At 38.1% G+C, this 27,990-nt stretch overlaps 1 protein-coding gene across 3 annotated transcripts; it reads left to right on the top strand.

Annotated features, from left to right (window-relative positions):
• Positions 1 to 6,327: 6,327 nt before the first annotated feature.
• On the top strand, positions 6,328 to 25,771 carry LOC146002089 (cuticle protein 19-like). 3 transcript variants are annotated; one of them, XM_083139805.1, is made up of 3 exons: positions 6,328 to 6,397; positions 23,934 to 24,062; positions 25,414 to 25,771. In XM_083139805.1, exons 1-3 carry the CDS (start codon positions 6,383 to 6,385, stop codon positions 25,717 to 25,719), a joined length of 450 nt encoding a protein of 149 aa, XP_082995931.1. In that variant the 5' UTR covers positions 6,328 to 6,382; the 3' UTR covers positions 25,720 to 25,771. The 3 variants fall into 3 exon arrangements, with proteins under 3 accessions (XP_082995931.1, XP_082995934.1, XP_082995933.1); XM_083139808.1 differs by lacking the exon at positions 6,328 to 6,397 and adding an exon at positions 22,088 to 22,223; XM_083139807.1 differs by lacking the exon at positions 6,328 to 6,397 and adding an exon at positions 22,230 to 22,307.
• Positions 25,772 to 27,990: the final 2,219 nt, after the last annotated feature.

The raw sequence follows: 27,990 nt of genomic DNA, 5'->3' as shown, positions 1-27,990 counted from the left end.
TGCTGAATTTGCTTTTACTGTTCTTCGTTCTGAAATTGAAAGTAGGGAAATTCATGTGCAGTTTGAAACACTGAACAGGTTCTCCTCCATCTGGAGGAAATTATAGACATGGCATCATGTATGTATTGGCTTCTTTAAACTGGTAGCTAAGTTTATCGTGATCTACTTGGAGTAGAGATAGCGTGATTGTTCATAAAGAGGGTGGGGTACCGGGTTCGATACCCGGTGGAGGCACATAGTGGTTCGGATCCCACTTTAAACTGTAGGTCCAGTCCCGATTAGCCTTACTGTGCATAAAGTGGACTTAAAACACCAAATCAACAAATCACCATAATGAGGATGATCGTAGGTTCGATTCTCTATGGAGGCATGACTTTTCTTTTTCAAGAATATAGCGTTGGACGTAAAGTTGGAAATTAACTTTGGTCTGTGTATTTCACGAGGTGAAAGGAAACAGTAAGAGATGCAGCATTTCCTGAAGCTATTTCGATGGTAGGAGGCAATCATGTGTCACGTGGAATGCGCAGAATCAAGATAGGTAAAGCTAAGTCTGAGGGGGGGGTTCTGAATATTGCAAATTTAGTGGAAAGATTGTTAATTCAAATACTTCGTTGAAATAGAAAAGTATTTTGGATACAAAGCAGTGGCGAATTAACGATCATTCTCTGCTTTGCATATCGCATGAGTCTTGGTCGCAATAGGCATTTCCTTACGTGAATTGGTGATTTGCTATTAGTTTTAGACGCATCGGAAGATGGAGGTTAGAGCAGGGACTTCGTTAGGTGGGGCACGCGGGGGCACTGGTCCCGGCAAACGTCCACTTGACCCCGGGAAACTGTTCTGCATTTGCTGGAAATTTTACTTTGATGACAAATATTGCAAAATAATTCTTCAGTAAATTTTGCATGCAGTTTGAAACACTTCTTCAATTTTCAGTAGCACGAACCCAAGCAAGGCATTTCTTTCTTGCTTGTTGAACACAAACAGATGTATTAGCAGATAACAGAGGATGCAGTTAATGGTTTTGTGGTCCGCCCCGGTCAGGGAAGTCTGACACCTATTGAAAATGCACTTTTCCTCCCTGCTGCACACCAGATCCAGGATCCCCCAAAACACGTACTTTCTCTCCATCTGGCCCTGCACTGGTACCATGGACGACACAAACAGGGAGATTTAGCTGCGGGTGACTAGAACTTTCTGGGTTTATTATTTTATGGTTCAGAAAAGATATCCCCATGCGTTTCAAATTCTATTAACAGAATTCTATTGCTTGTCCCTTTTTCGGTGCGGGAATGAATGACATAGCGGTTCTTTTCACATGCACTCAACCCTCCTGCTAATGACCTACCCTGCAAAGGAAGGAAAGGCCACTTTCTGAAAATTCGGAGAAACATCGAAGCGGTCGGTTCATCTGTTGATTTGATATCTGTCAGCTAGTTGAAGTAGGGTTTGTGGTCTGATCGGTGGTTAACTTCTGTAAACGCGAGAAGATAGAATCACTAAGTGTTTGTGATCTCGTTTTCCTACATCGTGAGTGAAATGTCGAATGATAAGCTGCCAGATTGTCTTCCTCTGGAAACAATAGATCAGGATCGACTGATCGACCAAATGTCCAACATATTGACGTTCTAAAATAGTCTGACTACTACACAAGATCCTGGGTTCGACTTCCAGGGTGATTGATCTCATGTATAATGAAGAATAAACCACATTTCAATTAAGGAAGAAAAGTAGGTATGTAGCAATTTTATTTGCAGCCGTCTGCATGCTCTATAAGTATTATGTTACAAGTATATCTTTCTGACTTTCTGTGATTTTTCTTCATTTAGCCTCCACCTGCAAATGCGGAGCAAGGTTGTCTAGACATACAAATATAATTAATCCCTAGTCATACAGCGAATAATAGTTATATAATATAATCATGAATTATGGAGAAGCAAATTACTTATCAAGCATTTTCTGTTTCTATTTGTTGTGCTGTGGTTAACAATGTGTTCTACGATGCCAGGGGTCCTGGGTTCGAATCCCGGACTGGGCGTGTGTGTTCTTTACGATGGTCCTCTCACATCACTCATTGTCATCTTCATCGTCACGATTAGCCAATAAGTGTCAGAAAAGTGAAGTAAAATAAACCAAATCAATCATGTATATATTTCTTTATTACTCAGCTTTTCTACCTCTTGGGTTAAATGCGACGATGAGGATGAATGATGAGCTGAAGGAATGGCGATGGGACAGACGGGATACAACCATACTTGTCCAAGGTCCGAACCTTGGACCTCTGGTTTCGTAGCGTTAGTGCATTCGAAAGGTTCTTTAAGTACTCATTTAGCACATTCGATTACAAACAAAAGCCGCCAGAAATTACTTAAGATGGATTCATTTCTGATATCGACCCTGATAACAATAACAACAACAAAATCAAGAATAAGCAAAAACGAAGAGGAGAAATGGAACGGTATCAAAAGAAAGAGAAGAAAGCGAAAAGAGCAAGAAAATATTGATTGATTAGGTTATTTTACGTCCTTCTTCCTACTATTTTGGCTTATCGCGACAGTGTGGATTATTGATGATACGATGACATAGATTAAGGGACAGTCACAGACACATATGGATGACACAATTCCTACTAGGATTATTCTGACTGCAGGTCCATTCGCCAGAGCCTGGTTAGTCTGCAAAATGTAGTCCAGGGTGTACTACGTGGAAGTGAGGCTGCCATATTGAAGCCTTTACAATGGGTCACCCCTTCCACCCCAAGAACAAAAGAAGTTACACAAAGCAATAGAAAGAACCAATTTTAAATTGAGTTCTTTAATTTTGAGGATGCTAACCAACCAAAGCTGCGAAGGTACCCTCTCGCGACGGTTCTTTCCGTCTATCCGTGAGTGTTAACTATCAATATCTCAGATATTGCAAGTGCTATAAAATCAAAGATAACCTTCCCATATCTCGGGCACTTGCCAATATGAAGATCTATATATCTATAATCAAGGTATAAAATCATGCTACTTTCACGTAATATGAGTAATTTTAATTGCCTATTATATCTGTCTATGAGAGGGTTAAACAATTAAAAGTGAATAACTATATTTTGTAATGGTGCTGTATCATAGAATTAATTCTTACTATAAATATGAATTTGTAGAGATGAAAGGACACCAAATTGTTGTCTGTTACTGTCAAACGACTATATATTGGTATCTAAGGAAATGCTAAACTAACCTACTAACTCTCTTCTTAAACCCGAAATTTTGTGGCTGCAGCAACACAAGCCTTCCATCTGTCCCTATCCTGGGCAAGATCAATCCAATCTATTCCATCCTTACCGATTTGCTTCAGGTCCATCTCAACGTCATACCTCCATCTTCGTCTTGGACTTCCTACAGGTCTGTTACCATCAGGTTTCCCAACAAGAATTTTGTAAACTCTTCTTTCCTCTAGCATTCGCGCCACTTGGCCTGCCCATCTAAGTCTTCCTGATTAAAATATTCTAATAATATCTGGACATGAATACCTATTATGGAGTTCCAAAATCTGTAATCTTCTCCACTCACCTGTCTCCTCATCCCTTTTAGGTCCACAATAGAATTGTAAAAAACTGCAAGCAATAACTTGTGCACTTCACTTTTAACACACTTTGATTCAAATATGCAAATATTATTATTATTTATTGTTTTCATTTGTCGATGTTTCTATTTTTCGGTTATTGCTTAAGGTGTTATTTGGTTTTGGAAAGTGCCAGTGGCGTAGCGACCGCCCCCTCAACTCCCGCGATGTAGGAGTAGGAGCCCGCAATGTTCTCTCTACGTGTGCTTGTGAAATATTACATAATCCCAGAAAAAGAAAACAGACAGTGTCGTTTATTTAAAAAATGGATCTTCGAAAAAAAAAATCTGGTTCTCAGTAACTTATCGTGTGAAGACTTCTGCGATAATAAGCAGCGCATTGTCTCCTCCGAAATGCAGAATGCTCGCAGATGGACATTGATGGGAAAGTATCCTTCATCTCATACCTTTATAGCTACTCAGTTTGTCGTAAACGTAACAAAGAGTAGTGTAGTGGAGTGTACGTAGGTAGTACAGTTGTGAATCCAGTAGAAATATTTAGTTGGTCAACCAGTCGATGCCTTATTGCTACACAATAAAGAATCAAACTTGATAATGCTCGATCTTTTACCAGTAATATTAGTTTTACACGTGATATTTAAGATATAACTTCCCACCAAATATTTTCAAGGTGCCCCCAAAGCTCAATATGAAATTGAAATAAGATCTGAGATAAATTTCCCACATTGTCCACACCTGTTACGTTTTACTTAAAAGGGGCCAAAAATACTCAGTAGGAGGTGGAGCCCAGGAGCAATTATTCCTTTGCCCTTCGGGCAAGTAGGTCCTCTTCTGACACGCAGGGTATACAGCGTTTGAGTTAAATGTCACCGTTATTGTGGAGGATTCTGTGAAGTTCATTTCTCTTACATATTGAAAAAATATGGACATTTTTGTCGAACCAGTTCTTCTATCAAGACAATGCAGTAGGTGAAGGAGGATGCCTATGCAAATTATCCTAGCTTGGGGGGCTTTGTGATTTTTTTCTTTCTCCTAGACTCTCATCGTCGCTTTATTATCTATCTCTCAAGACTGAGGTCCGCTGCTATTTCTTCGTAGCAGACAATCTAGAGGTCCAGTTAAACCCCCATAACTCAAATGATAAGTTTGCTTGAGTATACACTGTGTGCTTAATGTGAGCGGCTCTTACGTTGAAACTTTGCCTGGAGCAGCCAGGGGATGCCTTTTGATGCTAAAGGCGCATCCACCTCAAAGTCCAAAAATGGTGTGTTTACTATGCGTCGAAGAATTCCCCGAAACAGTATTTTTTTATATCTGTGTTTATATGTAACCTAATTTTAAAAAAAAATGTTTCAAACAAGAAATACAAAGAATCACGAACAAAATATTCGACTGTGTGAAGTCTCCTCCTCCAAAAACAATCCTGTCTGTGAAGATGATTGAAATAAGAGAAAATATTTATAATTTCTTCTTCCAGTTATTTATCAGAAATTCCGACCATCGTGATTTACTGTAGTTTCGAGAACCTACTATAGTGAAATATAAGTCGATAACAACAATGGGAAGGTAGACTTTTAATTCAATGGAAGCTTCACACTGTAAATTGTTCGCGACAACCTTTCATAATGCGCAGCTCTTCGTGGATGTATCCGATTAAAATCATGTGCAATGGCATGTGAACTTCTCTCCCTAGACATCACTTTGATCTCGATGCATTACCGATGCGCTAAACAAATTTTAAGGCATTGTTCTAACACCTCGAAAAGGAGCAAATTGGTACAAGAATTCAGTCATAACTTTTTGCAGGTTAAAGATACGTCGATAAAATCTTCACCATTGCATTTCTCGTGAAATTCTAGCCTGATTTGATATATCATATCACCCCCCCTTCCCATTTAAAATTCTAGAGTTGAATTCAAGATGGCGAACATCAAGATGGCCGCCGACCGTGCGGGTGGCGTCAATGTGGTTCCCCCTTGGGCTGGCAACGATTGGTCATCACCATTTCCATGTTGCACGCTGCAGTGGCATTCTACCGGGGGTGTTAAGTGAGTTTTTGAGCCACCCTGTATATAAACGTAATGTAGGCTAATCGAGGTTGAGTAGTGTAAGTTACTGTTACTGTTACTGTGTAAGTTAGTGTAGTGTAGTGTAGTGTTAAGTTGTTAATGAGAGAGATTAGTAACCTTCACTTCAATACCAACTATATTTAGTATGTAATAACAGAAGATTGACTGTAATTTAGGGGTCGTGGATTCGATTCCCGTGGAGACACATTCTAGAGTGGTTATCCTTATTATCCATAACTATAGGTTCAGAATTTAGATGAGCTTATCTGGGCATAAAGCGGAGAGAAACACATTGGACACGCGGCAGGTAAGAAACTGTGCTGCAAAATGTATTGTATCTCCGTGGGAGAGTGATTGATTTTGCACTTCAAATTTGAAATCGGTGATCACAAAAGAAAAGAGAAATCTGAAATGTGCCGACCTTGGATTTCTCCGCGCTTGAAGAACAAGACCAAAACTTACGAAGCACTATTACCTTCCAGGAAACCTAGAAAATTTGACTGTCACGATTTTATAATCTGGCACGTAGCATTCTATTGAAACTAACCTTTTTGTCTCTGCTTTTTTCCCTCGAAGTAAAACATAAACTTGGTCCCTGTGTTTCGAATTAAACATTTAGGTATGTAAACTTTCTCCCTTGATCTGTTAGTTTCTGTATAAAAGATCATAGCTAGTGCAGCTGTGTGTAAAATCGAGAAGGACACCAGAGAGGAAACCAGTGGTGTGTGGTGTTAGCTATCTAAAATGTCTCACCTAGCTGTAAGTAGAGACCACCATCTCATGTTCTTTTGTAATTTTTTGCGTTATATTAATAATGTTCTGTACTTCTTAAGAACCTATTACTTTCCACAATATGAAGAATATATAAGTTCGGATCTGTTTTAGCTTGCACTTAGAAGAATGTAACATATATTGCAAGGAAAATTGCAAATACAGGGTGCTCGGAAATTCCCCTTACAAACTCCTAGGGGTAGTAGAGGGGACTGAGTAGACAATATTTGGAATAAGAACTCATGTCCGGAAACTTACCGTTTCCGTGCTACAACCATGACAATCTGTCGGATGTGCCTGTGTTGGTATGCAACCGGGTAGGCAGTACATGACGTCAGAAGATTACCTGATGGCACGTGACGTCTACAAATTGTTGCGTTCGTCTGTCGACACAGGTGCTGATCAATGAATAGTACGTTTCTTTTTTGTTCCCTTGGCATTGTTACCAAATAAATTTGTTTGTATTATGGACTGAATCACACGTCATTCACTTCTGTACCTTACATAACACCTCATTTGACATATTACACTTTAGGTCATCAGGTGATCTTCTGACGTCATGTACTGCTACCCGGTTGCATACCAACACAGGCACATCCGACACTTTGTCATGGTTGTAGCACGGAAACGGTAAGTTTCCGGACATGAGTTCCTATTCCAAATATTGTCTACTCAGTCCCCTCTACTAGCCCTAGGATTTTGTAAGGGGAATTTCCGAGCACCCTGTATTTGACTAAAGGCCGAATTACACGGAGCTGGAAATCCTGTTGGAATGCCTTATATATCGCTGGACGAATGCCAGACTGAAAATGGTGCCTGCCAGACTGGCTGCCTGAGTGGTTTTGGCGACTAGGCCGTGTTCTAATTGTAACTTGCTTCTCTGTTCGACACTGTGGTCATAACCAATCAGAGTGAACATTCGGTCTGCGAGTTCGGGGCCTCCCTACTTATTGCTAACTTCGTCTCCTTGTAAGCAAGGTGTCCCAAATTCGATACCCAGTGGAGGCACATTTCACAGTGGTTTGGACCCATACTTTAACCTGTAGGTCAAGTCCCGGTTAGCTTATCTGTGCATAAGAAGAACTTAAAGCGACAAATGAATCAAACAATCTGTGAGTTCGGCCAAATAAATCTGTTCTTATCTGTGGTTTTTCAGTGTTGAATGTGCATTTTTTTGTTTGTTACTCGATAAAAAATAGCAGAAATGAGATGCATTCGTGTTTTTAGAAATTTTTTCATGGCAATGAGATTTGTACGCTACAGATAAGATTAATTGCCATTATTTTGAAATTCGAACAAAGTGAAATAGTTTTATTTTTTGATTGGCTTAATTTTTTTATATGTTGAAGTAGGTCATGAGAAATGAATATTGTGCAATTTTGGGACCTTGAAAAAATTTTCTCTCCCCTGTAGAAAATGTCAAAGTTCAAAGTCAGACCACCCATTTTTTATGAAAAGTGAAACATGGGTAAGTTCGGAGTGCTCTATCTTTGGAAATCAACAGCATCCCAAACTTTTGTTTTGATATACTGTTAATATAAGACTGCTTGCTTATATACTTTCAATTGTTTTGATGGGGCATTGTTGCTTTCTATTGTTATGTGGCAACAAAGAGGGTACAAAATGCAGTTTTTTCCTGTTTTCGGCCCTTAATACCTTGGTTAAGCAACACTACCCCAAAGATTTGTTTACTGGTCATTGCAGCTCACTATTAGGACAAGGTACCTGATATAGGACATTACTGGAATATTGATGCTGTTAGCAGATATAACCCTTTGAATACTCAAAAATTGCGAAATCCGCATCTTTAGAATTAGGCCTATCTCAAAACAGCATCAAGGTAAAGATACACTAAGTATGCCAACTTGTAGGTGAATGTATGTACTAACACCAGGAAATGAAAAAAAAACTTTGGGGCCTCGTCCCATTTTTGAGAAAATATTTTTTTTTCAATATTTGGAAATCTCAATGTAAATTATCACACTTCCTCCCCTATCAGAAAGTGGAACAGACCTTTCTCCTACTTTCCTTCGTTCCAAATGGAACAGCCCATGTCTTGACAAGTTGTGGGACAGTTTTCGTTTTTCTATTTTTGATAGATAGCGTAGTGGTAACGTCGAATCCTTGTAGTCAAGGGGTCCCTGGTTTGATGCAAGGTTGAGGTACAAGTTGTTTGGATCCCACTTTAAACTGCAAGTCCCCAGTCTCGATTAGCTTTCCTGTGAATATAGTGGGCTTTAAAACAAAGCTCTATATACAGTGGCGTACCAAGGACTTTCGAAAGGGGGAGGGGCTATACATTTTTTAGTAGGCAGCCATCTATTTGCCATCTTTTCCTGCCTTTGACATTCTTTTTACTGGGCAAAAGGGGGGTTATTATCCCCACCACCCCCCTTTATTCACGTCACAGTCTATATTGCAATAAGAGTATGTTTGTAAACGATTCCGTATTATTGTACGAAATAAAATATAACTTTCTTGTTATTCATAACTTGAGATTCCCAGAATAAACCAATTTCAATTCAGGTAGGCCTAAGTGCGGACCTTCGTGATGGAGTAGTTACCACAGCAATCCACGACGCCAGGGGTCCCGGGTTCGAATTGCGGTCTGAGGATGATTGATTGTTCTTTGTGGGTGTCGAAACGTACAAGTATTCCACAAAAGGTGAAGTCATTAGGTCCATATAGGTTAAATGAAATTGTTTCAATGTAATATTTCCTACCCAGCTGGCCAAATGTTTGCTCGTAAGTAAATCATGTATCCATCCTGAACATGAACAATCAGGCAAGAAGATCAGTTGACTACGGCTGTTAACCACGGGGCATGCTCCATGAACTAATTTTAAAAGTTTGTCAGAGACTGCATAAATTACTTCTGTAAAATTCAATATCTCCACAATGTGAATGAACTAAGTGCCAGTACAAAAATATACATGAAGAGAAAACAACAGTAGCATCCAGATGGAATGGCAAAACATGTACTACAATGCAGAGCTTGAAGTGGAAATTCCTAGATGGGAGGAAATTTGATCGAGAATTGGAACAAGCTGAGTGTTGGCGGGAGGCGCACTTCTTTGATTTAGCACTTTTGCAAACTGGAGGATATCATTCCCTGCATTCTCTTAACTTATAGCACTCCTTGAATGTTGACATCATGATGGTTGCATGATTTTCTGGAATGCTTGTTGTAAGTCTCATCATCTAGTTCCGTCAGACGGGAGATCTGATCACTTTTAGAAGTCTTGTCTGCACCACAATTCAAAGAAAACCAAGCAAATCTGGAATACCCCATTATGCTTGAAAGGTGAAGCAGCCAAAAATATAAATTTGTGTCTGATGTTTCAAAATTTCTTAAAAGAATTGCCATGATGATAAAAACAGCCCGTTCGTTATTTGCAGTAACAATATTAAAGATGATGGAAATATCCTAAACCTCCTTTTCCTAAGCCTATTTCATTTGATTTGATTTGCTTTATTTTATTTCGCTTTTTGTGCCACTTTTGGCTAATTTGCGACAGAGGCGTGGCGTGCATGTAGCCGGTGTTACCACAGGTAACAGCAAAATGTAAAGAATTAAAAGTTGTTTCAATAAAATGACAACATTGTTAAATACGTTAATGAACATCGTTGCCGTTGAGTAGATATTGCATAGGACATTTTTTGGGTCCGTGGTCATCTAACCCACCCTCGATTTCGCAAGGATTTTTTTTCTTATGAAGATTATGTGTTGCTAAGTGTGATGAAAGAAATTTTGGAGCGCGGAAATAAGTATTTAGTACTGTACAGCCTTTTATAGTTGAGATATGGCCGTTTGAAGTTGCGAGGTGGACGTTTACTTGCGGCCATGTTAGTTTCGTAGCACCCGTAGTGAATGTCATGAAAATTGCTGTCAAAATTTCCCGCCGATTCCGGGCTCCGCCCCTGGGGTAATTAACCTGCCGCCTGCAACCACTATCGCGGCAACGCCTCCGCTCCGCTCCGGCTACCCGCCTGTCTCTATAGAGTTCTTTTGGAAGGCATGTTAGAAACTGGCCGAACCACCTGCCCCAAACACTATTTTCGGCACTGACACATGAAAGTACAAGAAAAATAAGGCTAAAATTTAATCTCATAAGATAACTTACCTCTTTCTTCCAAGGCCAGTCACTGAATTCCGGGTCGAAGTTAAATTTCAAATAAATTTCAAAGTCCAAAAGAGAAGTAAGTCGTATGTCAATAGTCTTTTTGCCCTTTTCCACAGAATACTACCCTCTTCTTCCGTTCCATCATAAAAATAAGAAGTCGCAAATTATCCCATCTCACAAGTCATTCAGAAAATACAACCCACCCCTTTACGGCCTGCAGTTACCAAAAAAAAAATGTGCACTATGTTCCAGAAGATAAGGTATTTACACACGCTGAGAATACCGTTCAACAATACGTTGAATGATATTCCTCATCGCGTCTCGCAGCTGTTTTCCATACCTGTCAAACCACATGAACTCATCCAGATATTCCTCCAAAAAATGTGACCACATTACACTCCTTTTCCTCAAATGCCTTTTCGCAACAGACCAATATCCCTCAATCCTGTTCGTGCAAACTCCTGTTACCGGATCAATGAAGTGCGCCTTATGTTTCACAGTCCTGTGGGTGTAAGGGGAAACACCACCAAGATGTGAAAGACATTTATAAGACGCCCATTCATCCGACCAGATTTCCGTTCCTGGAAGAACAAGCTTCTCGATTAACGGAACGAGGGTTTCGGATGTACGATCATCAACAAGCAAAAGCAAGCCCCTTTCTGCGTTGCAATCGTACATGCCGAAAACCCACCGTTCCGGAACTACCCTTTCTCTGTTGTACTTCCTCCTGCAAAACACACTCTCATCTATCTGCACAACAGAGCCCACACCACCTAAGCTGTCGTCTGACTGAAGTATCTTCCAGGAACAAATATCTCGCAGATACCTGTAAAACTGAACAACGCTCTTCTTCCCCAAACCACAAATATCACATGCCGAACCAACAGAAATCCCGCAACACCAGAGAAACATCAACGAGAATATGTCGCGCCGAGACAACCTCATATTCTCGAAGAATGTTCCCGAGGTTACGGAACAATCCTTCCTACACTTCCCACAACACCACCAAGCCAACATTGCCAAGTTTGCCATACCTTAATCCCATGAACACATTCCTACCGTACCTTCTGGAACACGGTGCACATTTCCTTGAAGCAGCCAGCAGACTATCTCCCTGTAAGTCTCTTACAATGTCCCGTACCTCTCGTCTTACAAAGTCCTCTATTTCCTTCATCCGTTCAACGTCTGTCAATCTCATCTTTAGTCCTTATTTGTTAATTGGATGTCTCACAAATTTATTCCAATGTCTGCAGTCACACAAATCAATTGTAATGTCTGAAATGTTGAACCCGCCAATACATCACAATAACATATCGCAAATTATCCCATTCCATCCGCCAATACATTACAATAATATATCGCAAATTATCCCATTCCACAAGTCAATCATAAGAAGAAAAAGAGAATATGTAGACGTGCGCCTGTGACGTGAATCCATGATGGAAGCCCTGGAAAATCATATGAACGTTACGTAGGTAAGGAATTTAAATATTAATAAAATCACGTTGAACTCCAAAAAATATTTTCCGCGCTCCAGAATTTCTTTCTTCACACTTAGCAACACATAATCTTCATAAGGAAAAAAAAATCCTTGCGAAATCGAGGGTGAGTTAGATGACCACGGAGCCCATTTTTCCTGCAGCCGACAGAAGCGAAGAGGGAGGCCGTTCCGCTACCCTGAAGAGGCAACAAGGGAGAAGAGGGCGCCAATGCAAGGAAAGAGCGGGGAAGGACTTTGGGGCATAGTGTGCTATGGGGTTATTCATATGCCTGTTAAGGGGCCCTGTTGTCGTTCAGACCTACCGGGTCAGCCAGTGTTGTCGCTTCGGATTGGCAGAAAAGAGCTAAATCCCGCCTAAAATAGGAATACAATTTCTGTGAAGCAACTAGAGGTAGACTGCAAAGCCAAGGGGATTAAACTACAACTGAGACCAGTTAGGTAATAGACGAAAATATAGTTCCTTGGTGTGATTCGTAATTTGGACAAACCTTGCTCAAAAATACTAAGTTGGCGACAGTAGTACGTACAGCTGGGTTTCCCTTCCACGAAGGAGCGGAGTTCTGTCGTCTGCTCAGTGCTCACCACACAAACGTCAAACTGACCAGAGAAAAGTGTGTATCTTCTTCTTCCCCTTCGCAGCTCATTGCAAAGAAACGGAGATAGATGAAGAATTGACAAGGGTCTACCACTATTCATGGGATTTTCATGGTAACTGTCGAATGGTCGAATGAGTGGTAGTTCTTTCTAGGAGTGTTTGTGGCTAAATCACTGTGCTGATTACAAAACAAGAACTAAATGAACAAATATCTAGCTCGAAGACATGTTTCCTTTACCGGCCCGGGAGGAGGGGGGTGTAATAACGTCTAGCAGGCATAATTGACGTACTGAAGGCCGGTAACACTTTTGAAAAAGCCACGCCACTGATTTGCGAAGATGGGAATGAGGTACGATATGATTAAATTGATGAATGGACACTCAGAAACATCCATGCCCCGGCCAGGATTCGAACCTAGGATCCCTAGCGTCGCAGCGCGATGTGATAACCACTCCGCCACAAGGGCCAGATAAGCGTATTTGAGATTGATTGCCTGATATTGGGTTATTTTACGTCGCCTTTCTGTCCATTTTTACTAATCATGGCAAAGAAAGTGAGTGATGATATTATGAAATCAATGCAGTGACACTAACAAAGAACAATCAATCATCCCCAGACCGGGATTCGAACCCGGGACCCCGGGCGTGGTAACCACTCCATCACGAAGGTCAATCTTAGGCCTACCTGAATTGAAATTGGTTCATTCTGGGAATCTCAAGTTATGTATAACAAGAAAGTTATGTTTTATTTGGTACAATAATATAGATCGTTTATAAACATACACTTATTGCAATATAGACAGTGGCGTGCATAAAGATGGGGGTAGTGGGGATAATAACCTCCCTTTGGCCCAGTAAAAATAATGTCAAAGGCAGGAAAAGATGGCAAATAGATGGCTGCCTACTAAAAATGTATAGCCCCTCCCCCTTTCGAAAGTCCTTGGTCCGCCACTGTATATAGAGCTTTGTTTTTAAGCCCACTTTATTCACAGGAAAGCTAATCGGGACTGGGGACTTGCAGTTTAAAGTGGGATACGAACAACTTGTACCTCAACCTTGCATCAAACCAGGGACCCCTTGATTACAAGGATGCGACGTTACCACTACGCTATCTCTCAATAATAGAAAAACGAAAACTGTCCCACAACTTGTCAGGACATGAGCTGTTTCATTTGGAACAAAGGAAAGTAGGAGAAAGGTCTGTTCCACTTTCTGATAGGGGAGGAAGTGTGATAATTTACATTGAGATTTCCTAATATTTAAAAAATATTTTCTCAAAAATGGGACGAGGCCCCAAAGTTTTTTTTTCCATTTCCTGGTGTTAGTACATATATTCACCTACAAGTTGGCATAGTTAGTGTATTTTTACCTTGATGCTGTTTTGAGATAGGCCTAATTCTAAAGATGCGGATTTCACATTTTTTGAGTATTCAAAGTGTTATATCTGCTAACAGTATCAATACCCCAGTAATGTGCTATATCAGGTAGCTTGTCCTAATAGTGAGCTTCAATGCCCAGTAAACATATCTTTGGGATAATGTTTCTTAACCAAGATATAAGGGCCGGAAGCAGGAAAAAAAACTGCATTTTGGACCCCCTTTGTTGACATATAACAATGGAAAGCAACACTGTCCCATCAAAACAATTGAATATATATAAGCAACCAGTCTTATATTAACAGTATATCAAATCAAAAGTTTGGGATGTTGTTGATTTCCAAAGATAGAGCACTCCGAACATACCCAAATTTCACTTTTCATGAAAATGGGCGGTCTGAGTTTGCATTTTGACATTTTCTACAGGGGAGGGAAACATTTTTCAAGGTCTCAAAATTTCAGAATATTCATTTCTCACGACCTACTTCAACATATAAAACTTGATAAAAATCTTAACTTGATAATCTTTATTTATTACCGGACTAATAAATCTGATTTTAACGAAAAAATTCTGCAAATCTCGTGTATGATATCTCAATCTCTCATACCCAAGTTCATTAAAGAAACATGTCAGCATTTCTTCTGTCGAGTCAGTTTCTAGCCCATACCTTTCTGTTTCTTCTTGAGCCATTAATTCCGGAAATTGTAAGGATAATGGAAATAGTAGCTATTGTCCTACGACCTTGTTCCTCAAGTCACTCATCCATCTTTTCAGCTTGTCTGCTCTGCACAAATGTTCACCAATAAGTATGGCTCAGGCACCTCATATGTTTAACAATTTTCGAACTTACCCGACACCACACAGTAAACACAAGAAATATGGTAGAAGTGTTTTACCACCATCATGGATATTTTGTGCCCTAAAGTTGAGAAATTATGAAAACAAATCTACCGGTTTAGTATAACATGGAATCTACTAATGTGGAAGCAAATACGGTAATAATAAAAAAGAAAGAACATTTTTTTTCGAATAAAGTTGTTTTTAAATCATTACATTTGGAATTATTGAACAGAATTTACAGCGATTTTTGTGAAGCACTAAATAAACTAATATCAACGCACGCCGCTAATTGAAATTGCTGGCAGCCAACCGCAAGCTTGAAAAAAAATGTTGGTTTTGAACACTGAAAGATGTAGAAGTAGGTAAGTGGTTAAATTATTAATCATTTTCAAAATAGTGAGGCGACAAATTAATTCAAAATTGATCGAAATGGTATGGTATGACCAAATTACTAAATAGCGCAAGGTACTGCAACGCCTTCTTAAATTTATAATAAAAATGTTCAAAATTTCTTTCTTCGATACGCTCTTCGAGAAAGACCTTTGTACTATATCTGCAATTTCAGATCTGCCCCATTCTCTACCTGAGGTTATAGTGGGGATTGAAAATTCCCTTAACCAATTCGGGTGTAGATTAACCACTTTCTCGTGGGGAAAAAAAGCTTTATTTTAGTTGTAACGTCTTTCATTTATACGTGTTCGTGTGTTCATTGAATATTTATTGTAAGCTTAGACGACTTCGACTAGAAATGGGGGTGATATCTAGGTTTTAATCGTTTAAAACTGGCGATTGGCTTTCACTCCCATTGACGATTAATTGTTGCGCCTTCAGATATCCGGAGGAAACAATAATTCCAACCCCTCCATATTTCTCGGGTTCCTCAGAGAGCTTCACTGATTATATATTCTTTTTTCTTCGGAAGCCGTTAAGATGGAATCCATTTAGTACTCAAATATCAATGCTCTGGTATAAGTTATTGCAGGTTCACGTCGAGAAGTGATTAGCGTAACACACCACGAAACTAAAGATTCTAGGTTCGATCTGGTCAGGGAGGCATATGTTTACTTGTGTTTTTTCAATCATCATTTCATCATCCTACTTACCGTCGTGATTAACCTAGTAGGCAGAAATACGACACAAAATAATAGAAAATAGAAGAGAATAAACATGAGTTAATAAGAATGTAATAGATTCCTCACTATGGTTTATACTTACCATTCACCCTCCAGGAGAGGGGATCCGCCCCAGATATAAAGCAATTGTTTAATAATGGTTTATAATAACAATTATAATAAGAAGAGCCTGTGGTGCAACAACCCTTTAGTGCCTGGGCCTACGTACCGATAGCTGGTCTCAGTCCAGCATGCCTCAACCGAGGTTGGACATCATCCAACAAGTTATGGGGAGACGCGTGGTCAGCACGACTAACCCCACATGATTGTTATAGGATTTCATGACCGGGTTACGCTACTCATTCGTAACTCCCAATTTCTTCACGATAGTGGGTGGTCAACGGCCCCATACACACGTCGAAATCTCAAGAGAGAGATAAATATTTTGAAATATGTAAAATTAAATATGTTTTACTTAAATATGTTAAACTATGCATTAAAGGTAGAAGTATGGAACAATATTGACAATAAAATGTGTCTTAAATGACTACAAACATTACTATCCGTAAAGGCATTACAAAATTTCAGTGGTAAATCGTAAAACTAAAGGTATGTATTTACGTATAAATCCTAGCCCTCGTAATAAGTTATGTAAAATATATCTTACAAAGCAAGGACGTTTATTTGTTCGAATGGGTTACATAATCTAAAGCCAACAGAAATTGAAGTATGCAAGACATTTCATATAACTTTCAAAATAAGAAATAAATTATTATTGACTCAAGATCAGTACAACATAAAAACTTTAAATTCTATCTCCATTGTTTTATTGATTTTCATTCCAGTTACATTAATGCAAAAAAGTTTAAAGTTTCATTTCAAGATACTGATATTTGTGCCAGCCTAATGAAAATTAGTCCAGAAATTATCTTAGCATTTTCCAATAACAAGAACCTGTTGTAAATAAGCAATCTCCATTGTATTTTGATTCTGAGATTCATGAATGACATATTGCTTTCAGATTTACTTTTATGCTTTCTTGCAGCACCAGTTTTATACTTAAATGTCTATGTTTTATTATCCCAAATCTTTTCTGTCTGAAAGATGGGTTGTATTCTTAATTTCTTCCTTCGAATTATAAGTTAAATAAAATTAAATAAAAAAATTACGATTACTTTTGTCAAAACGGTAGAGGAACGTTTATGTATATAAATAATGTAAATTAATAATCTAATCATGAAAAATTACGCAAACTAACTCCAAAAACGATCACAATGTACGGAATTAATTTTGATTTCGGCACAGATGGATGTGAGTGAGAATATTTGTGATAAGTTAACTTGTTCACACATACGAAAATTACGTTCACAAATGGTAACTAATGAAGCACAACATATTCCCTAATTTGAAACAATTTGTTACGTGTATGAATAGTAAATTAGTTGCGGCATATTTTTGAGCATTTGCACTAAAGTATTTTTGAAAGAAGTTGTGTGTAATTTATTGAGCACTTTTCTCTGTTTCCTTGATACACACAATATGATGTATGTATATCTAATATATAGTATATTTTGTGGGAAAGAAAAGTCCCACACTGTTCAACATGGTTTGTTGTTGTTCTTGTGTTTCTCATTTGATCTACTCAAAATTGTGGCATGTTCATAAACGATCGTGCATCTATCTATAGCCTGTCTCAGCATCTCGGAAGCAAGGCCGCGGGTAGCGGCAGAGAGGGGAACGAGAAATCGGAGTGGGCAGAACGAAGCAGTATACGCTGTGACTGCACCCGTTTCCCCATCCACGCAATCCCGTTCCTCTCAGGTGTTCATTGGTGGAACCGTCTCGCGTCACTATTTGCGCAGACACTTGTTTTCGTTCGCTCCAGAGATAATTGAGGCAGAGTGTAATTGCACACACAATTTTATTTCGTTCAAAATAAAACGTTATTACGTTATATGTATGTAATTATGTCATATAAATTGGAAAATATGTCATGAAAAATTACAAATAAAAAAAAAATATGCAGAAATATTCCCAGTAAAGCCAAACATGTGCACAACAGTACTCATGAATTTCTCCCATACCCGATAGAGTAGAGTAGGGGCTGTAATGTACCTAATGTAGTGTTGCCCACGAGACGAGACTTTGGCCTGTCTCGTCTCGTGGAAATGCTGTGAAATGCTGTCTCGTCTCGAAAACATTCGTTTGTCTCGGGACACATGATCAATCTCGTCTCGTCTCGAATTTTTAAAAGCCTGTCCCGTCTCGTCCCCTGGGCAACACTTACCTAATGTTATTTTTACTTTTGACTGATTTTTGTGAAAAGCGAAAAAGGCAAAGGAATGAGAACGAAACTTCTTTACTTCCCGTGCAACAATGAGAGAACATTTTGCCTCAATAATATTTGCATGGCTATCAATTGTCGGCGGGATATTGTTCTGTACTAAGAAAATACGACACCTTTCTTCCTCCGTAATTTCCATATCCTGCCATCGACAATATGAACTATCCGTTGTGCTAAAGCTACGAAGAAAAAAATATGAAATAACCGATTATGTGAGAGAGAATTACGAAATTATACAGAAATATGTCTTATTACAACAAAATTGAAGAAATATGTTGTAAAAACACGAAATTGGTGAAATATGTAAAAATATGCTTTGTCAAGTTTGTCTATTTCGGCTGATTTTCATCAGATATGTAAAGATCTCACCCCAATAATAGATCCGAAGCCAATTGAAAAATATGTTATAACATAAAGTCCCGGGCCATAGTTATTAGTTTTATTGTCTGTTACAAAAAAGTTGCCGGTACGGCGCATCATTGCGTACCGCCAGAAACAAAGCACAATATAGCACACACACACGCACGGACACACATATGTACATTTATTTATCTATTTATTGGCCTCCCAAAGATGTACTGGTGTCATCGTGGCCTTGTTATCAAAGAGTCTTAGGATCCATATCCCGTGGTGTTAAAATATATTGAGATGACACTTTAAACTGTAGGTCCAGTCTTGATTAGCCTGTGTGTGCATAAAGTGTATTTAAAACAACAACTCAACCTTTTAATTTACTTATTATTATAGGCCAGGAGTGATACCGATGAAATGTATCTGTATCAGTCAATACCAGTGGCATTATTATCGGGAAGTATTGATTTAGTAATAACAATACTGACCAATACACTTCAGGAGTTTGGGAATGAAGCGGAGTGCGCAAAATTGCTTTGCGACACTTTCGGTGGTTTAAATTTACTGCGAATCATTCAAAAATGCAAACTTTTCCTTATTTGTGGAAGCAGCATATTGGGAAGAAAAGGAATTTCTGATTGAACAATTATCTTGTGTGAAACTATGAATATTTTGGGGCTGAGCCAATACTGGTACCGGTTGTAATTTAATCAGCCGATATTTTTCCTGTGTCCGAGTTGCTCGTGGAGTCTACAAGTATGTCGCGCGACACTTTCACGGGTTAAAAATATTCTACGAATTATACTAAATTCATATGTTTCATTATTTTTCCAACACCATTGTGAGAAGAGAGGAATTATTTTTAAAGCTGAATCTAATAAATTGGTATGATATAGTTCCAATGCGAAATACAGGGTGATCCGTTTGAGATGTCAGAAAAGTAAACCTTTATACACAAGAGGTTAAAGTACGTATCTGTGAGCAGTTTGTTGTAATATAAGCAGAAAGGATGTAAGTTTCGAATGAGTGGAGGTTTACAGACTTCGGCCACATGGCGGCGCTAATGTGTATGGTAACAAAGGTGGTGATCACGTCACAACAGCACACACAGTGTGTCGTATGGTATGCGAAATTTTCCAGTATTACATGCATGCTACTGCCGCCACGCAGCTGAAGTCAGTAAACCTCCACTCATTCGAAACTTACATCCTTTCTGCTTATATTACAACAAACTGCTCACAGATACGTACTTTAACCTCTTGTGTATAAAGGTTTACTTTTCTGACATCTCAAACGGATCACCCTGTATATTCTGTGGACATCAGCCAGAGAAAGTAGTAGCATTGGTATGGACTCAACCTTATTTTATTTTTATTTTTACAACACCAATATACTAACTTTGACTGATGTCTCTGTATGCAACCTAAGTCAATTAAAGTACATCCCGTTAGAGGTAGGGTAATTTATAAAATCTGGTCCCCTAATTTATCCTTAGTTTTGGACCCCTCCGACATTATTATTATTGTTGTTGTTATTATTAATATTGGTAAATGTCCGTTATACTAAAGACCTGTAGGAAGGCCAAGACGAAGATGGAGGGACAACGTTGAGATGGACCTAAGGGAAATCAGTAGGGATGGAAAAGAGTATATAGGACTTGCTCAAGATAGGGAAAGATGGAAGGCCTGTGTTGCTACAGCCATGAACCTTCGGGTTTAAGAAGGCTAGAGAGTTAGTTAGTTAGTTAGTAAATGTCCGTTATATCGGAGACACATTTCTTCATTTTTACAGAAGAAACTACTTACGGAAATGAGTTTCTGTAGCATTTTGAAAGTTCGTGGAGGTATTTTCTTATCGTAGAATGCTGCACAACAAGAAATAAGCACTTTTTATATAATAAACTTGCATTTTGTGCAATGCGACAATATTATGCCGTTGTTTCCATTATGTACCTGCAGATGGTGCGAGCGTCGAAAGTCACGCGGTTTGGCCAGTGTTTCCAAACGTGCCTTTTTTTTACGAGAATTTTTTTTTAACTATGCTTACCTAACCTAACCCAACCTAACCTAACCTTGCCGGAAATGGTCCGTGGGGCTATTGTGAATGGCTTTTGGGGCTATCGTGAATGGTTTTTGGACCTATCGTGAATGGTTTTTGGGACTATCCGTCAATGGTTCGTGGGGCTATCGTGAATGGTTTTTGGGGCTATCGTGAATGGTTTTTGGGGCTATCCGTCAATGGTTTGTGATGACATAATGAACACGAAATTAGGTATTTTTCGGTTAAGAAGGTTGAAACACTGCATACCCATTCCAAATCGACAAAACACAAGCACGACGCGCGATGATCCACAGCTGTGCGCAACGGAAGAAAGGACCCAAAAGAATTATTCGTAATGTGAAAATTCGAAGCTATTTTCGTGTAAAGAGCATAATGGCACCTTGAAATAGGTTCCGCAATACACAATTGGTAAGTACGAACCATTTGAAACTGAATATATCCGATAGAAATGTGTCTCCGATATAACACACATTTACCTTAATATTATTATTATTAACAGTTTTGTTACAATGGTACTCCTCTTACACTAATTGCATGCTTTGTATTAATAACACTTGTAACTAAAATTTACTATATGGCCACATCTGATTAATAATATGACGTTAGAAACTCCATCCTTCTACCTCATTTCATGAAATAAGCAAGTAAAAGGACTTGACATATTGTTTTATTTTGCTATTATCACAATATTACAGATTTTTAATAGCAGCTGATAATAAAAAATACACCCCCAATTCAATTTGATAAAGCAGTTAACATCCCCGCAGAGTAAGAACGAATATCCCGATAATAAATTACTAAACAATATGACACCAGTCTTAAACCATCTCAACCTAAAATAATACTAATAATATTATGAGAAATAATTAAAAACATTATAGACCCAACAACAATAAAACTAAAAAAAATAAACCGATTTATATAATCATCTCCGTCTATATAAGAGCCGTTATAATTAATAACCATTGAAGGAATATATACTATAACCAATCCTATAAAGATTAAAGATATTCAATCAAATAATATTATATATATATATATATATATATATATATATATATATATATATATATATATATACACAGTATATATATATAGTAACAATATATATAGTAAATTGTATTTGTCACTTCCACCCCTTCAGCGTCTCATTCTTGAGCACCACTCTGAACTTTAGAACCCTAGGCTATAGCCTAGGATAGCCTAGTGGCAAATCCCCTGAATGGACGTACATTGCACAATGGGTCGGATCCCACTTTAAACTGTAGGTCCACTCCCGATTAGCCTACCTGTGCATACAGTGGAACTGAAACAACAATACAAACAGTTCAAACAATTAAGCTAAAAGTTCTCCAAAATTTTCACGTAGATTAGCAACCGCGTATGTAGAAACTCTCAGGACTTATCATAACAGGACTTCTCCGAGTCCAGTGCTGAGTATACGGACATTTCTATGTATTCCTCTCTATGTACCTGTCTGTAGTACCCGTTTCAATGTGTCTGAGTAAAGGTCTGCTAATATCTTCAAACTTTCTTCTTACGAAAATTGAGCTCATACTAATTTCCTGAGCACCATTTCCAGTGCCGGATTAAGGTGGGTGCTCTTGATGCTGCAGCATTAGATCCATTCCTGAAATAGGCCCAGATGAAAACAGACGAAAACTTTCCGAAAGCTGAACAGTTTTCTTTTGCTATATTAACCTGAAAATAAATCTTGGAATGAAATTTGGAGCCCCAATTTCCGACGCCTAGACACAGCGTTACTTATTTTATGTTACTATTATTCTTTGCGCTGTGACGTAACTATAACGTCGTTGTGTTTATTGTTCACCGAAGATTTCAAGTTAATGCTATCAATTTACGCATTAGGCCCAATTTCGTCTTAATCCGGCCCTGACCTTTTGCACTATCGCTTGAGCACCTGCTCATTTTTAATAATACGGACCAATAAAACGGGTAGGGCTGTTCAATTGCTAAGGGGGAAATATACATAAGCTTATTGTAGTTCAGTGACATGTTTCTGTAAGCTGCTTCGCTCTGCCCACTCGATCGACCACCCCCACCCCTTCTCTTGCGCTATGCGCTGCCTTGCTCCATAGATAGTTTAGGCGGAGTATAGGAAGCATATTTTCAAGAGTTCGAATTGCGAAATGAACTGGTGTTAGAATCGGTACCTTTCTATTATTATAGATCCTACATTCATAAAAATGAGTTTGTCACAAAAAGCTAACTGTTCATGGATAGTAAAAAAGTATCATGAGACAACGGAGAAGGCTTGAAATTAATCCATACGTCTCCACATATATAAAGAATTCCCTATGCATATGGACACACATATTTTCGGGAATGAGTTTTGAAACTCCGCTGTCAGTTGTCAAACCGAAGCGACATGCAACACATGTTGAGGAATCGAAAATGTGATAGTCTAAAATGAATACTCTGAAGAAATTCACATGTTAGTAAATGTATTTGCAGCTTGATGCAGCTTAATGACGTTTACTATACGAATTACTTTAACTGTATTTTACTAAGTATACCGGGTGATCCGTTTGAGATGTAAGAAAAGTAAACCGTTGTGTACAATAGGTTAATGTACGTATCTCTGAGCAGAAATGAAAGTCAGTTTGTTGTAATATATGCAGAAAGAATGTAAGTTTTGAGTGAGTGCAGGTTAACAGACTTCAGCGCTAGCGTTCATGGTAGATAAAGATAGTGGTCACGCCACAACAGCGCACAATGTATCGTATGAGATGTGAAATTTTCGAGTGTTATATGCACACTAGTACAGCCACATGGTTGAAGTATATAAACCTGCATTCACTCAAAACTTACATCCTTTCTGCATATATTGCAACAAACTGCTCAAACATTAATCTATCGTACACAACGGTTTACTTTTCTGACATCTCAAACGGATCACCCAGGTGTATATTATACGCATATTAAAAAACAATAGCTTACCATAATCAATTACAAATTAGAGCAATATATTTATAAAGTGACTATAGCTACATACGTAGTACTCGAAAGAGATTCTTCGGCTTTTACTCGAAAAAACATTTGAGCAAAGTGAATTTTTGACACCTAAACTTTAATATTTAGGAATTCAGTATCGATACATTTCTATCTTTATATTCCTATTTCGAACAAAATGGAAAGATTTGTTCATTGTGCCTTATCAGTTGAATGACATTAACTTATTTCACTTATTTTGTTTCAGATTTTTGTTTTGTTGGCTGTCAGCAATATGGTTAGCAGTGGAATCCTAGAACCAGCTTTTGGGCACTATGGACTAGTTGCAGCACCCGCCGTGGCGGCACCAGTAGTCGCGAATCAGATTGATTATTACGTACGTATATTTGATTTTACAAGTACAAACATCCCATGTACACACACAGACACACACATATAGAAACAGAGGTGTCTTCGTTCAATACTTATATATTTTTTGCAGTGCATAGATGATAATTATGTGAATGTTAGTGACAATGGTTCTACATTAGCACTCAATGTCAATTAGACATCATCCATTGTCTGGTGGTCTGTCTTAGGTCCGATTCCCACCACAGGCAAAAAAAAATTTACCGGAAGACGAGAGAAAAGGTGCTCTCTCTAGACGTAGTGTTAAACAAGTATAGTTTAAAACACTAGACTATGTATAGCCTAATGCCAAATTGACATTGCAAGCTCATATATGACACAAATACTTTCCTTGATAACATTTCGTTCTATGTATACAGACATGTACCACAGATTCATGATTACAAATTTCATGTAGTTTTTCTATCAGAAAATAAAACTAAAAATAGGTTGAATACTATGGAAACATTATCATGTCAGCAGATTTAACTTGTTTTCCTTAAAACAAAAATGTATTAATATCCACACATATATTTCATACTCACTTTATTTTATTTCATTAAAGAAGAGCTAGGTGATTTTGTGGAGAGGTATTCACCCTACTGAGGTGACCAATGATTGAAAATACAGTCCACAGAAAATTGTCACTGGCAATCATGGGCCTGCAGTGGCGTAACTACAGCGGGCAGGAGCACTGTCCCAACTTTGGACGAAAATCAATTCTAGGGGGCAATAAAAACATGTGTGATACTACTATTAGTACTACAACTAATAATAATAATACTGTCTTTATTATTATTACTTATGATATATTACAAATTGGGCCTCCCGGATAGAGCAGTGGTAGCGTCGTTGCATTGTAATCAAGGGGTTCCGGGTTCGATACTCGGTGGAGGCACATAGTGGTTCGGATTCCACTTTAAACTGTAGGTCCAGTCCAGCTTAGGCTTACTGTGCATAAAGTGGACTTAAAACAGAAAATCAATCAATCCATACATATTACAAATTATAATAATGACATTATTATTATTATTATCATCATTGCCACGTTTATCCTGATAATTGCCCACCCATACAAAAATTCGTGGTTGTGAATCTGTGACTTATGTTTGTATATACACATACTAAAATGTAATTATATAAGAGAAAATGTAAAGCCGGTAGATGAGTGTGCGAAATTTGTTTCTTTCCGAGAAAGGTTCTGAACCACATTTTGCATAATATGTGAAAATAAATCCCGATAATGTTATGTGAGCAAAGTTGCTCAAATTGAAGCGAATGTACAGGGTTCCTTGTATTTCATTACGTCGTAATCTTTTCAATTTTGTGATGATTTGCAGGCATATCCAAAGTATTCCTTTACGTATGGAGTGAAGGATGGACACACTGGAGACGTGAAGAGCCAGTCTGAGGTCCGTGATGGTGACGTGGTGAAGGGACAGTACAGCCTTGTGGAGCCAGATGGCAGCGTGAGGATCGTCGACTACGTGGCTGACGATCACAACGGATTCAACGCAGTCGTCAAGAAACTTGGGCCCACAGTTCACGCAGCTCCTATTCTGGCCAAACCGTTCTACGCCGCACCCCCTGGCCTAGGATACAACGGTTACGGAGTGCCTGCCTATGATAATATTCTTTATCACTAGAGCAGCCATCATTATGTACACGGAACGATTATTATTAATAAACTAAAGTTAATACCGATCAATTAATTTTTCAAATGCGTTACCATTAATACAGCGAGGATCAAGTTTTATATTTTATTTTAAATCTTGAACACAACAATGAGGTTTGTTGTATAACAATGAGGTTTGGTGTATAACAATGAGAAAATCTTCAAGTTTTGTTTTCATGGGCAAGACTTTTGTAAACACGGTCATTGTGGCGCTGGTGTAGTGTTGAAGAAAATGGCGAATTTCACAGGTGCAGAAAAAAATTAGGCTGTATCTTAAAGTTCCCAGACACTACGCGTACATCCGTAGACTTTTTCATTTGGGGCTTTGTAGGAGAGAATAAGAAACGGCCTTGCTTTGGTGGACGAGGAATTCTTTGAAAAAGTGTGGCAGGAACTAGAATTTTAATTGGATGTGTGTCGCATAACTGGTGGAAGCCACATTGAACATTTGGAGACATTTGTAGACATGCATAGAAACTTCAGGTGTTACTGATTGATACACAACAAATGTCATTGTTGTGTTCCAAATTTTAGTGGAAATAAATTCTTAAAATTGTTTACTTTGTATATCAGATGACATGGAATATAAAGGGTGATATATTTGAAAGATCTTCTCCATAGACCTGACTGAAATTATTAATATAAAGACCATCACGAAGAAACGGGACACACTGCAGACCTCACAAATTTCGTTTCTTTTATCATTGTATTATTTTTAGGGTTGCTATTTGGAGAATATAAGAACAATTATGAACGTAGAACGTTTTCAAAACAGGTTATTTGAGTTCTTTGTTTTACGTCCACTTTATGCACAGATATGCTAATCGGGACTGGACCTTCAGTTAAAAGTGTGATCCGAAACACTGTGTGCCTCAAAAGGGTATCGAACCCTGAACCCCTCGAATACAAGGTGACGACGTTACCACTACGACCTTAGGGAAGACCTCGAAACAGGTTTTAGGGAGAGAGACATTTATTCTTTACAAATAAAATCAAATATATATCAAATATATAAAATAATTAGATGTTCTACCAATTCGTAGTATATTGGTAGACCGCCGGTTGGGGATGAAAGATGATTAGATGAATCTCATGAAGTAACACAGACACAAGGGAACACTCCTTTCCAAGCTTGAATTCGAGCGAGTAATGCAATTTGCATTCTTAGTTTCTTGGAAGCAAAACTAGATTATCTAGTTACAAATCATTCATGCAATAAATTAGCTACTGGACTACAATATATGTTTGTCTTTGTTCAATACTAAACTTACAATTTAAATTGTGACATGTCAAATTATATCGTATACTTTTTTATGTACGAAAATATCGCCTTGCCAAGAGGAAGCGTTCTCAAAACCTGTATCATAGAGAATGGTAATAATTTTCATACAATTAAAATAATAAAAGAAACAATTCTATAAAGAAAACTAATATCATTTACTATCAGTGGCTATTCTTTTGAAAGCCTTCGAAGAGTTATAATACGTAGATCATAGATGTCACTAATGCGTAAAAATTTTCATGTGTTAGATATATTGTCGTAATCATCAGATTTCAAAGATAACATTTCACTATGTACTTTTGTCTAATATTTTACAATTGAAATGAATTAGCCTACACCACATAAATTACATCTTATCACTTGTTTATATCTGTTACTCCAAAATCTGCAATTATTTAAAATTTTAAATTTAATATAAAGTGTAGTTAGTATAAGAACATTGAGAACAGTATCTATTTCAAATCGGCCGAGTTCCTTATTTCATTAATGTGCTATATTTACATATGTTTAAACTGCTTGTTTCTTATTGCTTATTCAAAATGTTTTCACTCTGCCAAACATTAGATCTGTAAGGACCCTCGAGTCAAATATGATAAGAAGTAGTACATGACACGAAATAATCATTTAATATCTGTGCTGTATACTAATAACAAATCCAAACTTCGTTCACTTCATTTTAAGTTCTAAGATTGTTTACATAATTTCCCAAGCTTCTATGTAAATATAATTGAACCGTACAAAATTGGAGTTTGTTCCTTTATAAATTTCATCACTCATCCTCATCATCGCGATTAAAAAAACTGGGCATAAAAGCGACGAAAAATAACCTATTTCAATTAACCTCACATCACTTCGAACCTTCTCTTTCTTCCACATTTTCTGCCCCCCCCCCCCCTTCCCTTTCAAAAAATCCTGGGTACCTAGATACACATATAATAATAAATTCAAAACTTCCAGTTT

Source organism: Lepisma saccharinum, chromosome 18, assembly GCF_977018435.1.
Source record: "Lepisma saccharinum chromosome 18, izLepSacc3.1, whole genome shotgun sequence".
Lineage (NCBI taxonomy): Eukaryota > Metazoa > Arthropoda > Insecta > Zygentoma > Lepismatidae > Lepisma > Lepisma saccharinum.
This window is presented reverse-complemented; position numbering and strand designations above follow the sequence as displayed.

Coding starts and splice junctions, on each gene's coding strand:
- LOC146002089 (XM_083139805.1), top strand. Junction 24,063..25,413: donor CGAATCAGATTGATTATTAC/GTACGTATATTT, acceptor GATGATTTGCAG/GCATATCCAAAGTATTCCTT.